The sequence below is a fragment of the Coregonus lavaretus genome (assembly GCF_964263955.1).
Source record: "Coregonus lavaretus genome assembly, chromosome: 19".
Classification (NCBI taxonomy): domain Eukaryota; kingdom Metazoa; phylum Chordata; class Actinopteri; order Salmoniformes; family Salmonidae; genus Coregonus; species Coregonus lavaretus.
The window spans coordinates 18913441-18929628 of record NC_140006.1 but is presented as its reverse complement, the minus strand read 5'-3'; the positions used below and the strand labels follow the sequence as shown (position 1 = coordinate 18929628).

The following is a 16188-nucleotide window of genomic DNA, read 5'->3' as shown; positions in this document are numbered from 1 at the left end:
CTGTATATAACATGAGTTTTATGATATGGAAATGTGAAGTGCACATTTGGACTCGCAGGGTTAGGGTTAGGGTTAGGGTTAGGTAACCCTAACCCTAACCCTAACCCTAACCCTTGCTTGTATGACATCAAAGCTGTATTTACTATAATCTTCAACGTCTCATCTATCAAAATACATTAAGTCCTTTTAATTTACAGCATTTCCCTCACTCAGTCAACAAAAAGGTGCAAAAGTTGCCCAATTAATGGGAGGGATGGAGCCAACTTCTCAAGTTCAGAATGACTGTCAGTTAAAATCCATATAGCGCTGTGAAGCGCAGAGACTAAGGTCTGACGTCATATAGCATGTTACTGTACAGCCACTAAGTTCCAGTTTAGGCGTTTATCAGTGTCCAAATCTGCCATTTTCAACCCGTATACGGGTACGAGTGTAAAGGGTGATTTTGACTGCTAAACCCTGAAAAAACAGGGAAAAACTGAAACATGAAAAACTAAACCGGGTATTGTGTGTAGATTGATGAGGAAAAAAACCTATTTAATCAATTTTAGAATAAGGCTGTAACATAACAAAATGTGGAAAAAGTCAAGCGGTCTGAATACTTTCCGAATGCACTGTATGCTATGCTCAGTTAACTTGTGTGTCCCTCCTTGGGGCAGAGGTGCTCCGAGGGAAGGGGATCCCCCTTTCCGGTCAGTGGGTCCCTCTTCCCACTGATCCCCCTCCAGCACAGAGAGCACTTCATGAACATCCCGCTGTCGTCCAAATATGTTGTGAAAAAAATAAATATTTTATTTATTTCAAACTTCAACAATGCATATACTGTGGTATTCTAGTAGGAGAGTGTCTATCAGTGTAGTAGTCCGAGTGTTGTTATTTCTGAAGAAATGTGTGATCTAACTGCCCCACAATCCACAGTAATAAGGTTGATGTAGTAGTATATAAAAGTAATCAGACCAATTATTTTACTACACTTTGACTATATTTAACTGCTTTAAGTAAAAAAATGTAAACTTCACCTACCACAGAAATACTTTTAAACAGGTAAAGCAAGTCCCACAATTTTACTTCATGTAAAATTGCCATCTAGTTGCTGCAAGGTATTTATATTATTAGAACCACAGGTGTCTAGAACCTGCAGCAGTTGAGACTTCTCACCTTTGTAGCGAGCTGCTTTCTGAAATTCAACCTCTGCGCTTGTCAAACAAATTGTCTCTGTGATTACATACCCCTTACCCATAAACTGGTCAGGAATACAAACCATTAGATCACACCCAGCATTTGTGAAGTCATCAGCCTTTTTGCGCTGTGAAGTGTTTTTGTGCCATGATTGGGGGCTCTGTAAATATGAACATCATTGCACCAGGCACAAACCATATGGGTTATTACTGTGATATACGTTTTGAGGATTAGCCCTTAATAGCCTCATGGTCTAGTTTCCCACTACCTCACAGACTAACTAAAATGTTATGTATTTTTCTAATCTCAGCTCTTATGGTCCTTTGAGTCTGGATCTGAGTGGAACTGCTCCTGAGTCCGCCATCAGACACCCTCCCTAACCACCATAAGGATTGGGACAGCACCTTGGCCACAACAACCTGGAACTGTGGCAGCCCATACACCAGGCCAGCCAGTGCCCAGAGTGGTCCAACACCAAGCCCAGCACAGGCCAGGCTCCGCCACCAGCTCCAGATGAGGGCCTGCATCTCCCCACAGCCATTCCCAGGGAAGCTCCTCTGCCACCGGTAGGATCAGTGCTCACCTGCCAGCTTCATGGCTAGACCTCTACAGACAAAGTGCCGGGGGCCTTTCTACTGAGGTGAGACTTGAATATATACTAAAAGCACTCAAGCACAATGTTGTTTTAGTGTAATTAATTCCTTTTCAAGGACAGCAGATTGTTCACTGCAATGTTGAGGACAAGGGAAGCATATGTTCTATATTTATCCTTATCCCAAACCAGAGCCATTTATTTATGGCTCTGTCTCAAACCACTTCTATTACCACTAAAGAACAGAACTGTACTACTCCTTCATCTGTGACTTGTCTTCAACAGCTTCAGCTGTAGCGTGTTTTAATACTTTTTGTACTACTAGGCTACTGCAGAGACTTGTGTTCATCAGCTTTGGTTGTTGCATGTCTCACTGTTTTAATTATTAGCCCTAATGTAACACAGTAACAGATATCGTAACACAGTCAGTCAGGAGCAATGGATTCCATATTAAAACATTTATCATGGTACAGATTAGGATCTTAATTTGAGCCAGTTTTCTACAGCAGGAAAATAATCCTGCAGCAGCAGGAAATGTGAATTATTATGTGGATTATAATGAATGGAAATTTTTTGGGCGGTTGATACATTTTTCCTAAGGGGAAATCAAGTCTGAAATTTCGAAGTACAAATTACAAACTTCAGAAGCCTTTTTAAACCTCAAATACACTAAACGTTTTAAATGTCCTGTATTTCAGGACAGTTCTCCTGCAACAGGGTAATCAAATTAAGATCTTACATCTGTAGATACTTAGGTTCTCACCTTCAGCTTATGAATTATTCATAGACATTTAATGGTCTTTGGTTTCCTCCCTGATTAGTCCATGGGGTTCTGCACATGATTCTGCTAGAAAGAAGTGAAATTGCAATGCAAATCTATTGCTCTGGATTCATATTGTTCAGTCCTATAAGGATGACATGACAGTAATGAAAATAGGCAGACCATGCTGGTGGGTTTTGTGTTTGTATTAAGTGGAAAGTGGTGCACCATCACGAAGTGGTTGGGCAATCTGTGTTATTACTACAAATGAGAAGAACCATGTCACTGACTAACTGCTAGGTATTTGTTCAGGAAGCTAATTCAATTTCCTTTCCTTCTTTCTTTTTCCAGGGCAGTTTCCCTCACTGTACCATAGCACATGGATTTCAAGACTTCAAATGAAGAGGTAGCTACAATTTGAGTTTAATATATTTCAATCTCTCACCATTTTGCAAAGATAATTGGAGCAAATTTGTCTGCCATGGCAACTAGTATTATGTCTTGTTACTTGACAGCGTACTCAACTGCTGACACGTTAACCTTTGCAACGCAACAAGTGTCATTGAATTATCATATCATGAAAATGTGACTGTCCTTGTTGCATATCTGGTGCCTGGTGCCTACCGCCTGCAGTGTAAATTGTAAATGTACACAGACGACAGCATCTCATTGGAGTTGATGATGTAGATAATGATGGAGAGGATTAGGATGGGAGGGTAATGATGAAACACAAGATGGGATCAGAGATAAGGGTAATTACTGTACATACAGTGAGGGAAAAAAGTATTTGATCCCCTGCTGATTTTGTACGCTTGCCCACTGACAAAGAAATGATCAGTATATAATTTTAATGGTAGGTTTATTTGAACAGTGAGAGACAGAAAAACAACAAACAAATCCAGAAAAACGCATGTCAAAAATGTTATAAATTGATTTGCATTTTAATGAGGGAAATAAGTATTTGACCTCTCTGCAAAACATGACTTAGTACTTGGTGGCAAAACCCTTGTTGGCAATCACAGAGGTCAGACGTTTCTTGTAGTTGGCCACCAGGTTTGCACACGTCTCAGGAGGGATTTTGTCCCTCTTCTCTTTGCAGATCTTCTCCAAGTCATTAAGGCTTCGAGGCTGACTTTTGGCAACTCAAACCTTCAGCTCCCTCCACAGATTTCCTATGGGATTAAGGTCTGGAGACTGGCTAGGCCACTCCAGGACCTTAATGTGCCTCTTCTTGAGCCACTCCTTTGTTGCCTTGGCCGTGTGTTTGGGTCATTGTCATGCTGGAATACCCATCCACGACCCATTTTCAATGCCCTGGCTGAGGAAAAGAGGTTCTCACCCAAGATTTGACGGTACATGGCCCCGTCCATCGTCCCTTTGATGCGGTGAAGTTGTCCTGTCCCCTTAGCAGAAAAACACCCCCAAAGCATAATGTTTCCACCTCCATGTTTGACGGTGGGGATGGTGTTCTTGGGGTCATAGGCAGCATTCCTCCTCCTCCAAACACGGCGAGTTGAGTTGGTGCCAAAGAGCTCGATTTTGGTCTCATCTGACCACAACACTTTCACCCAGTTCTCCTCTGAATCATTCAGATGTTCATTGGCAAACTTCAGACGGGCATGTATATGTGCTTTCTTGAGCAGGGGGTCCTTGCGGGCGCTGCAGGATTTCAGTCCTTCACGGCGTAGTGTGTTACCAATTGTTTTCTTGGTGACTATGGTCCCAGCTGCCTTGAGATCATTGACAAGATCCTCCCGTGTAGTTCTGGGCTGATTCCTCACCGTTCTCATGATCATTGCAAGTCCACGAGGTGAGATCTTGCATGGAGCCCCAGGCCTAGGGAGATTGACAGTTCTTTTGTGTTTCTTCCATTTGCGAATAATCTCACCAACTGTTGTCACCTTCTCACCAAGCTGCTTGGCGATGGTCTTGTAGCCCATTCCAGCCTTGTGTAGGTCTACAATCTTGTCCCTGACATCCTTGGAGAGCTCTTTGGTATTGGCTATGGTGGAGAGTTTGGAATCTGATTGATTGATTGCTTCTGTGGACAGGTGTCTTTTATACAGGTAACAAGCTGAGATTAGGAGCACTCCCTTTAAGAGTGTGCTCCTAAACTCAGCTCGTTACCTGTATAAAAGACACCTGGGAGCCAGACATCTTTCTGATTGAGAGGGGGTCAAATACTTGTTTCCCTCATTAAAATGCAAATCAATTTATAACATTTTTGACATGCGTTTTTCTGGATTTTTTTGTTGTTATTCTGTCTCTCACTGTTCAAATAAACCTACCATTAAAATTATAGACTGATCATTTCTTTGTCAGTGGGCAAACGTACAAAATCAGCAGGGGATCAAATACTTTTTTCCCTCACTGTACAGGGTGTACAGCAGGTCAAACAATGCTCAGCCGAGCAACGCAGAGAGAGGCTCCTCACCTACCCAGCGAAACAGCAGCATCATAGCACTGATTCAGCTAGGCTAATGAGAATGACTCTGCCTCCAACGACTCCCTCTCTCTCTCACTCTCTCAAACGCACACACACACACCATAACTGCCTCTGTGTATTTTAATTGTGAGTTTGAACTAGCTGTGGATATAGTGTGCAAGGCAACCCACTGTAAAAACACTTTCACATTGAGATGCTGCTGTTGATATTAATAATACTCACCCAGGCTGATTTTTTATGGTTTCTTTACACAGTGCTAGAAACTGTACAGTACAAGTAAATGTCATTATTTGAGTTGCCTTACCTGCAATTGAGATGCCATTTCTGACTAAGAATAGCTACCACGCAAACTGGTGACTAATTTATCCTTCGGTGACACTACTGCGTGTGTTGTCAAGGATGCTCAGTGACATTGGCCTGCTTGGCTTTACATTAGTAATCATGTCAGGTGAAAGTGCTTCTCTTATTTAGACTTAACCATAGTCTCAAGTACAGGATAGGCATTCCAATTAGCTGGTGGGGAATTGGCTATGCAGAATACAGATTTATGCAGATTACCATGTTTTAAATGGATCACGGGATATGATGATGATTTCTCCTATCCCTTTCTTTTGTGCAACACTGAGAAATGCATATCTGGCGAATTATTTAATTGGAGATTTATTTAATTAGACGATTGTAACTAATTGTTTCTGTTGTCTGTTATTAAGAGGCATATCATTGGAGTTATCTGGTTTTGGAAAATTATTAAACATGGAGTTTTATCTTCAGGGCCTAGACAACAATATATTTTGCTCTGATTAATTTTATAGCACAGTGCATAAAACATTAATGTAATTCACACTAATTAGTGAAACTGAATACATTGGAACATGTCCAGACCTAAGATAAAGTTAAACACATGCAGACTGCTATGAAAGACTGCTAATTTCTCACACTGCCGGTTCAGCACATACTTGACTGAGAACTAACCTTAATCAGTGAGTCTATATTTCTCCTGTCTTCTTTTAACAGAATTGCAACATAATATGGAAGATGTATGCAAAACACTAGTGGGTAAAAAAAGATTTCCCTGAATTGATCATGAATTATGATAGCTCTTTTCCTAGCCCTTTAGAGACAACATAAATTATATGGTTTCTTGGTTACTACTTTGGCTTTCCAAAGTGGAATTCACAGAATGTATAGGGGCATTGTTTTACATGTAACCATTTTGAAATGAACAGGCTAAGAAGAAGAAAAATATACAATGACTATCAGTATAGATAGATGAGTTTGTTAGACATCACAGGGTTGCAGATGTAATCGCAGGGTACAGTGAAATTCTTATGCTCCGAGCTCCAACACAGGAGCATAATAATAATAATAATAATATACACATTTACAACTATAGCAATGATAAATGTCTATTGGGGTGCGGGGGCAGGGTAAGTGTATGTTGGGGGGGGGGGGGGGGGGGGGGGTGTAAAATGTCCATAGGTCATTCTCCGTGTCACTCTGCCAAAAGTCTCTCCAATGTCTTTCCAATTCGATGACATTTTCATTTCATTTCGTGGCAGTTAATTCGGACATAGAAGAATGATACATTATTTTTCCACTGATTTACTTTGCAGACAAAGACTGGGGTTTATCTACTGCAAGATGGTAATGAGGAGCCTTACAATATTCGACTGCACTTGGCTAAAGACATTCTGACAATTCAAGAGCAAGATGTCATCTGCGTGTCAGGAGAACCATTTTATTCGAGTGTAAGTAACCTGCCGTGCCTGTCAAATAAAATACCACACATTGACATCATACTGATCTTTTACAGACACTCCAAAAGGCTAGGGCCGGCTCTGACTGAATGTGTGGGTATGGATGTGGATACACAGACCCGCCAGCCTCTGCGGTCCCTCATGATGAGGTCAGATATTTTGTGACCCCCACCCCCATCAAAGTTGCCCATACCTTCTGTAGAGGGTGATACACACACACACACACACACACACACACACACACACACACACACACACACACACACACATACACACACATGCATGCATACTATATCTGGGGTAACAATATAAAGATATTGACAATGTACTGACTGAATGACCATATGCACATGGAAGAGCTACTTCAGTCAATTGTAAAACCATAAATCAATGTTCATATTAAAGGGTGTTTCAATTACGAGAAGTACATGTAATGTCAGGCAAGCGTTATATTTGGAACCATGAGAGTGAGGTGTGAGCATGACTGATGAGATTATACAATAAACAGGACAACAGCCAGACACTCAACCTCATTGGTCCATGCCTAAGCATGTCTCAGCCTCATTGGTCCAGCATACACACCCTGTTCCTGGTTGTACTCAAACATGCTCTGGCCCTTACAGTAATTAGATGTACTTACATTAAGTGTGTAATAAGTGTGTAGTGATACGTACTGTATGCACAGAAATAGGAGAGACACCCATGTCTCATATCATGCACCATTTCAAATGGACCTTTCCTTTGTCACTTTCCTTGTATATCAGTCAGCTCTGTTATTCTTTCATTTGCATCTACAGTAAAACTTAAACTCTAAGTAAAGTAAAACTAAACTCTAAGTATCTCCATAATAAACACTATCTCTTTAATCTATCTGATTCCTTTCAGGAGAGAACTGTAACGATCAGAAGACAGACGATTGAAGGTTTTGGCTTGAGCATCAAGGTAATTTAGATCGCCATTGATTAGTCGTTTTCTCCCTATTCTACCTTTTAATTTACTTTCACCTAATGCAATTGATCTTTTAAAACCACTATTGATTAATATCAACAGTAGACTAATGGAGTAGCCTATGGGGGAAGACACAATACTTTCTCTCTTTTTGCTCTCTGTTTCTTTCTTTTCCTCTATTTGTTTGTGCAACAAACTACATAACGATATAATTCACCCCCCTAGGGAGGTGCAGAACACAAAATCCCTGTTGTGATATCAAAAATATCAAAAGAGCAAAAAGGTAAGCTCTTTTTTCGTTCTTTGTATCCATTTCATTATGCATTATGAATTATGATTTATTCACCCAAACATAATATATAATATATTGTCTGCAGCTGAACTATCTGGGCTGCTGTTTATCGGCGATGGAATCCTCCAGGTAAGTGATGATGTTGAGTATTGTGACAGTTTCTTCTGCCTGGTGTCATTCAGTGTTTGTCCAACAGGTCTGGTGGAATTCCGACCCCTTCACGCTCTGCGGATGGATCACTATAGGATATATTAGTGCACTGAGCCATGTGTTGGCATGGCCAGGAAGAAAATAAAATAAAAAATTGCAATAGAGATCTTCATTGCAACTGTGACTGTCAGCATTCATTGTTTTGCAGCAGCAATGCTATATTTGAGCACAGACGACAGATATATAATGCACTTGATTGCTGTTTTATGAATCAAGGACTGTGTTTTCAAACACACCTTATTAAAGTAAAATAAAGCATATTATGCATATCATCAGTTTAATGGATCTGATATTATTGTTACTAACCATAAGACTGTTTGATTTTAGATAAATGGAATAAATGTTCGAAGCTATCGCCACGAGGAAGTGGTAAGAAGCTGACAACTTAATATCTCATATTTCACTGAAGTTGCAACACTTGCAACACCACCTTATCTTGTTTCACTTTTTGGACCTTATCTTTGAGACCTGTAAGATCTGTTTTACACCTTTTTCCAATGTGTCTGTATCAACCTCCCAAATGCGTGAGGCTCCATAAATCTCCCAGTTTTCAACCAATATCTAATCTACTTGTTCTAAGAAGGGAATTTGCACTACATCCATCATCCAAGTACGTGGTTGAAATGAGCAACAGACGTTGAAGTCCAATGGCAGTATTGTAAATTCTCCTAATTTTCTTTTACAGGTGCAGGTTTTGCGAAATGCCGGAGAGGAAGTCACTCTGACTGTTTCTTTCTTGAAGAAGACACCAGCTTTTCTGAAACTGCCCCTCTGTGAAGACTGCACATGTACGCATATCTTAGAAACCTCCAAAGAAATATCAGAGCTGAAATTATGTTATTTTCACCAAGGATATAATGAGAGAAAATAAGAACAATATTAGAGAAAGAACCTTCTCCATCTACACATGGATTATATGATGATTCATGCATTGTCTGACTGTTATTTGTCTCTGGTATTATCTGAATGTCATTCTACTCCCAGGTGTCCCAAGTGATCAGAGCAGTGGAACGTCCTCCCCTCTATGCGACAGTGGCTTACACTTGAACTACCATCCTAACAATACGGTACAGTTTAACATTCTCATTTCTGTATAACCTTCAGCCGTATCGCTCTCTCTGCAACTCTTGTAACATGGCCAGTAGGCTGTTGTTATTCCACAGTGGCATTCACAGGCAGACGGTGACGGTCAGGGTGCTCTAACTCTTTCTCACTCTTTCTCTGGGCCAGAGAAAAAAACTACCTTATTCAGTAGTTCCACAATGGCTTGTACTTATACAGCCTCTGCTGCATCTACATCTACCCATATGAATCATGAACAGGCCTGGGCTGTTGACATCTTACTAAGCCATGGGATAAACTATATGAAGTGTCAAACAATGAGGTGTTCTCTTCTCTGTGTGTATAAACCCCTGCAGGACACACTGTCCTGCTCATCTTGGCCCACGTCCCCTGGGCTCCGCTGGGAGAAGAGATGGGTGGACCTGCGCCTTATTCCTCTCCTTCACTCCCATCTGTCACAGCATATCCCCGGCTCTGACGTCTGCAGGTAAGCTGAGTGCTGTGCTGCAGCAGGGGGACCAGAGACCGCTCGTTGTCAAAACGCAGCCAGGGGCCATTTTCTGGCACGCTGTCACTGCTGCTGAAGGTTCAGTGACCCCTGTGCCTCGGCTATTTGAGAGGGGTCCCCTGGTAAGGGACTTTGGTGACTCAGTGTTAAAATGACTTGTCTCATGTAAATACCTTGAGATTATCCAAATGAAGAAGTCAGCTATTGGTAGTTTTGCTGCAAAGCTTGCTTGGCTGTTACTTATTTATCTTGAATGTACAGTAATAGAACTGAGAGTGCATGGGTCATCATAACATATGGACAGAAAAGCTGTTTGCCTGACCATGGAAAAAGATACGATATTGGGATATACCTCGCTCATATTGCTATTGATGTCAATATCACATTGAATTTGTGCCAACCAGTACTAAATAGTATATTTGTCTGATTCTGATTTCTATAGGAAAAATGCATTTCAAGTCATAGCTGTGGATGGGGTTTGCAGTGGGGTTATCACGTGCCCCACTGCTGAAGACTGCCTAGATTGGCTCCAAGCAATCGCAACTAATATATCAGCTCTCACCAAGCACAATGTGAGTATAATCAAACTGAAGGCAAAAACATGAGTAAGATAGGTAGATTTTCCATAGTCTTCAAGATCCACAGGTTTGGTTATGAAAATTACAATAGAGCACTGTATTACTACAGTAATATGGATTGCATGTGGCTGTAAAAGTGATTTAGGATCTAAACACAGTAGTTAACATATAACAGTTTATGATCTTGACTACTGTTAATTAAATGTTCAATAAGGTGTCAAACAGCTAGGGCCTCCCGAGTGGCGCAGTGCTTGAAGTGTCACTACAGACCCGGGTTCGATCCTAGGCTGTGTCACAACCGGCCGTGACCGGGAGTCCCATAGGGCGGCGCACAATTGGCCCAGCGTCGTCCGGGTTAGGGGAGGGTTTGGCTGAGGGTGGGCGCTTTACTTGGCTCATCGCGCTCTTGTGGCGGGCCGGGCGCCTGCAGGCTGACTTTGGTCGTCAGTTGAATGGTGTTTCCTCCGACACATTGGTGCGGCTGGCTTCTGGGTTAAGCGGGCTGGTGCTAACGAGCGTGGTTTGGCGGGTCATGTTTCAGAGGACGCATGACTTGACCTTCGCCTCTCCCGAGCCTGTTGGGGAGTTGCAGCGATGAGACAAGATCATAAATCATAGATCATAAAGGGGGCTAAAAAAAAGAAGAGAAGAAAAAGTGTCAAACAGCAAAGTCACATACTGTATATATGAATGTATTTTCATGCTATGGGGCATGAAACATCCACTTATTGTTTTTGCCGTAGGTCACAATATCAGTTGGCTCTTGGAGACAGCTACGGCATACACTTATACCCCCAAGCTAACTAGTGCACTTGTATCATCTATAATTCATAATGATGCATTATGCAATAATAATGATGCCGAGAGGTGGCAAGCAAATTAAAAAGAACTCAGGAGAAAGCAACTGTGTACTATGCTCCATTTCTCTGTTTGAACATCTTTGGAAAAGCTTTCTCTCGCTGGGTGTGTGGGGAACAAGTTAGTGCTTTGTTTAACTTCCAGATGGATAGTGCTCAACAAACAGCATCAGGAAAGTGTGCGTACCAGTCAGCTCTGTATCTTACTGGTTGGACCATCCTCAATTTGTATCCTCCAGACAGAAAGCAAATTATAAGTTTAGTTTTTTAGTGTTGCTATCTTTGAGCACCAAAGTCGATTTTTCAAAATGAATACCATGTCGGCCATTAGTGTTTAATGAGTAAGTGGACCTGGCAAAGACTAGGCCAGGAAGTAGAGCTAAAAGCTAGCCTGGCTAACGCTGGCTAACGCTGGCTAACGCTAACTCCCACTCAGATAAATCCTAATTCTGGCCTGGGTGGGTGGTTGGAGTACTGCTGAGAGTGTGGTTCGGAATGTAGTAAAGAGCATCTCAACACCTAGCATAGTATTAGCAACCTCTAACAAATGTAATTATAATGTAGCCTAGGGGCAGTGTTAGGGAGACCAAAGCATCTAGGGGGCTAATGGGGAATGGGCTAATGTGGAATGGACTAAGTGAGGGGTCACACTGAGCATAATACTGATGAGTCACTGTCACTACTGTACTGTGAGGAACAGAGGGTTTTCTGGCTGCCACCACTTTGCTTTCCACCCACTTCTTACTGTACCAAGATGCATGGAAGAGGTTGTCACCTGGATATGATTATATCAGTCTCTCTAAAAATGGAAGTTTGGTTGGTAAGTGAGAAATTAATAGGTAAATTACCCATTCTGTTAACATCTGACTCCAGAGTGATCTGAGTGGGCAATTCCACAGTAACAGACTGACGCTGAGACTTTTTCCAATTCCAATTGACATTTAGCAGACGCTCTTATCCAGAGCGACTTACAATTAGTGAGTGCATACATTTTTCATACTTTTAAAGTATGCCAAACAAAAACCATTGATTGCAAAGTTAAACAATTTGGTAACAGAATTACGCATTTTAATCACTTAAAAAAAGAATCGTTATCAGTAAAAACACTAACTATTTGGTAGGTCTATCTTTACTTGTTACTTCTGTGAACTTTCATTATCCTCCATCCTCATGAGGGAAAGACATTTTAAAATATCTTAAAGATAAGTGGGGTTTGGTAACAGAATGACACTAGGCAATATGTCTTATACAGTAAATGTTTATATTAGTTGGCAGGGGTCTTTAGTTCAACATGATTGTGTTTACAACGCCATTCTCGTCACACATCACATATTGAGCAACAACCGTCCCGGTATAGGGACACCGATCCCGTTTAAGAATTCTTTACAGTGGCTGATCTGGTCATTGTGTGCAACACTAACAGAATAGTTAGTAGACATATCTGTGGCAGACTTCCAACATCTTTCTTAGGCACTGGACAGGTCTAATCTGAAATCCAACGCTGCTGAATAAAGCCAACCACAGTGATACAGTACTGTATAGGGTATTCCGTCCCAGAACTCACCTCATGTCTGGTAATAAAAGGCAAATCTCTCCATAACATTGAAAAAATAAACATTGGCTCCTCTCCTGGATCACTGTAAAAAAATTACCATTTTGGAAATGAGATGCTGTGAAAATGAAAAAGTTATAGCTACCCTCCTGCATAGGAAGACTTTGTGGGGAGGCCGGCCGGTTTAATTTGGTGCGCTGTCTGTTCCTGTGAGAGGGTTCTATTGATAGCGTGGTGTGGATTAGGAGTTACCTGGGTTCAAATAGTATTTGACATAATTGCAAATACTTCTGTGCTTGATTGAGCTTGCCTGGTTTAAAAGACCAATAGAATAGTACCAAAACTGTAAATATCGCCCATCTGGCTAGAGCAAACACTGAAAGTATTGGAAAGATTTTAAATAGTATTTTAATCCCAGTCGGAGCTGCTGATACTTGTAATCTAGCAGAATGTTTTAATTTGAAGCATCACGGCTCTCTCTCGCTCTCCCCAGCTTTTACTTCTCACAGACGGCGAGAGCGAGAGTGAGAGAGAGAGCGAGAGAAAGAAAGAAAGAGAGAGAGAGAGAGGGAGAGGGAGGGAGAGAGCGAGAAAGATAGAGAGAGAGAAAGAGAAAGAGAAAGAGAACGAGAAAGAGAAAGAGAAAGAGAAAGAGAAAGAGAGAGGGAGAGAGGGAGAGAGGGAGAGAGGGAGAGAGGGAGAGAGAGAGAGAGAGAGAGAGAGAGAGAGAGAGAGAGAGAGAAACAATATATTTTTTGGAACAGCTTCAGGTCCTTGTGGAAATGACTCTATCCATTTAGCAATTTACATACATTGAATAAATTAAGTAGTTTCACTTCAACAGGGTTCTTTTATTTCTGTGGGGATAACATAAGAATGTTGTAAATAGAGAGTTAGCATTTGGTTTTGGTGGGCCCATGCCAGACTGAGTGTGTGTGTTTCGCAAAGAGGAGCATATTATACTGGTATGATGATACGTCATGACATTTTATACAGCCAACAAATGGTGTGATTAATAGGTTATTATTGTGTAGTAATAAATACGCAACATAAATAATAGTCTCTGAACTATAAAATCAAATGCTACCAAATGTAATCTTTGTGTATTATGTTGCAATGAGTTTAATTTTTGATTTTACAGGTGAAGAAGATAAACAAAAACTTCCCAGTTAATCAACAGGTAAGCTATTACTACTACTACTACTACTACTACTACTACTACTACTACTACGGGGTGAAAGTAAGGCAGTATGGTCCGGTACAGCATCCCGGTAAAATAAATAGTGTGGGTACGTCTTCCTGGTAAAACGTGAGCCTATCACAATTAATACAACATGCCCAAAAAACGATAGGATATTATCCTATTAGTTAACATTACTGCATGTCAGACGTATGAACAATTTTTGAATTGACTGGAAACCGGGTGGTATACGCTCCAAATTGCCTTTTGGTTTGAGGAGAACACTTACATTTTGTCAAGGCAGAGATGAGTGGCGGAGACACTTGCGGACAAGGCAGAGATGAGTGGCCGAGACCGAGGCGCGCGTCAACAGACGCGGACAACAGTGGATGATGCGTCAATTCAGGCTAAGTGTAGGCCTAATGACAATCCCAGAATGTCATTACACTACACGTAGGTGTTTTGTAACTGATGTCTCTTTCCATTCATCAAATTGCGGGTGCACAGTGCACTGTTGGGGTTTGGATGCTGGAATTATTTTGTGAGTGAACTAATGTGCGCGGGTAGGCTACAGGAGTGGCTTTGTTAAGTGACTGGTTGTGTTTATGCCACATTAAAAGGCGTAGGCGGCATGTCCATAAGGCTAGGGCAAGCTAAGCTTGAATTAAATTGCCCAATTTGTATAGCCTAATTAGCTTACTCCTGTCTATACAGAAATAAATAAAAAATCTTTCAAAATAGGCTACTACACCAGAAAGCATGATTTGGCCAGAGAGAATTATTATTATATTTTATTCAATACAAATACACATTAATATTATGATGCATTCTTTTAAAACACAGTTTCAAGGTTTTAAAAAATGACAGACTATGCCCAAAAGATGCTTCATCCAATTAGTCTCCACTCCACACGGTTTACTGTACTAGAACTCTCTCTGAATTTCAATCCAACCTGAATGCACAGAACACTGGAATAATTATCACTGTGAAAGTAATGTTTGTTTGTCAATTAAACCCGTAAGGTATCGGTTGCCAACTGGCGATTTGACACGAAAATAAAATTTCATTTTTCATGTCATTCAGTCATTCCAACCAGGTTGAATAGTCCACAGAAAGACCATGGTTGACTGGCAGTGCCAGTGGCAACTATTGCAGATGGAGGGAGAATGTTTGCATCATAAAGTCAAAGCAAAGAGAAATCATCAGGAAGAGAGGTTAACACAAGTTCCCTTGGTCCTCACTTCACCAACAATCCCTCCATCAGCCTAGACATGGATAGTGAATTAGCTGTCTTTATAATTAATCCATCTCCAGCCCCCAAATGACAAAAGCATGAAATCATTCGACATCCCGTATCGTCATGGCAATTAAAGTACATTAGAAGAGACCGACTGCTCATGCTGGTCCTGAATCTTTCACTCAGTGTTTTCATCCATCAAGACGTCCATAGAGAGAGAGAAATGCAAGCAAACATTTCCACTGTGGCTCGCTGCAATCCTCCTGACTGAGCTAAGTGCAGAAAGACTTGCTTGAAGCCTGCTGCTTCCCTTTTCTCTAAAAAGTTGTCACGCTCGTCGGGAACAGAGGACCAAGGCGCAGCGTTGCAGGCAAACATACTCTTTAATTAGAGACACGATCAAAACAACAAACGATACGTGACAGTTCACGGTCTAACATAAACAGACTTGAAACAAGATCCCACAAACACAAATGGGAAACAGACAGTTTAAATATGGCTCCCAATCAGAGACAACCAACGACAGCTGACACTCGTTGCCTCTGATTGGGAGCCACTCAGGCCAACATAGAAATACACATACTAGATAAACAAATGAAATGCACACCCTGGCTCAACATACAAGTGTCCCCAGAGCCAGGGCGTGACAGTACCCCCCCCTAAAGGCGCGGACTCCGACCGCGCCCACCAAACACCACAGGGGAGGGACCGGGTGGGCACTCCGCTTAGGCGGCGGATCCGGCTCCGGGCCTGATCCCCGCTCCCTCTCCAACCCCCCAAAGTACCCCTGGTCCGGTCTGGCCCCGCTGGCCGGAGCTGGACTGCACACTGGTGGAGCGGATTGCTCTAGCTCCGGCGTGAAGCATCTGACCGGTGCCGGACCAGCCACCGGTGGAACAGGCACGGGCCGTGCCGGACTGACGACGCACACCACTGGCTTGGTGTGGGGAGCAGAAGCGGGCCGCGCCGGGCTGACGAAACGCACCACTGACTTGGTGCGGGGAGCAGGAACGGGCCGGACCGGGCTGACGAA

The 16188-nt window shown here is 42.0% G+C and overlaps 1 protein-coding gene across 1 annotated transcript in view; it reads left to right on the top strand.

Moving 5' to 3' along the window:
• Positions 1-2907: 2907 nt before the first annotated feature.
• The window catches only part of LOC311146617 (gamma-1-syntrophin-like), a gene marked incomplete at its 5' end in the record, with an annotated part of 37296 nt that continues 24015 nt past the window's right edge, over positions 2908-16188 (top strand). The window contains 11 exons of the mRNA XM_084183147.1: positions 2908-2934; positions 6588-6722; positions 7617-7673; positions 7905-7962; positions 8057-8100; positions 8509-8550; positions 8867-8969; positions 9166-9248; positions 9600-9730; positions 10194-10323; positions 13880-13918. Of these exons, the coding sequence (XP_084039273.1) occupies positions 2908-2934; positions 6588-6722; positions 7617-7673; positions 7905-7962; positions 8057-8100; positions 8509-8550; positions 8867-8969; positions 9166-9248; positions 9600-9730; positions 10194-10323; positions 13880-13918 (849 nt within the window). The remainder of the gene's footprint in view (positions 2935-6587; positions 6723-7616; positions 7674-7904; positions 7963-8056; positions 8101-8508; positions 8551-8866; positions 8970-9165; positions 9249-9599; positions 9731-10193; positions 10324-13879; positions 13919-16188) is intronic.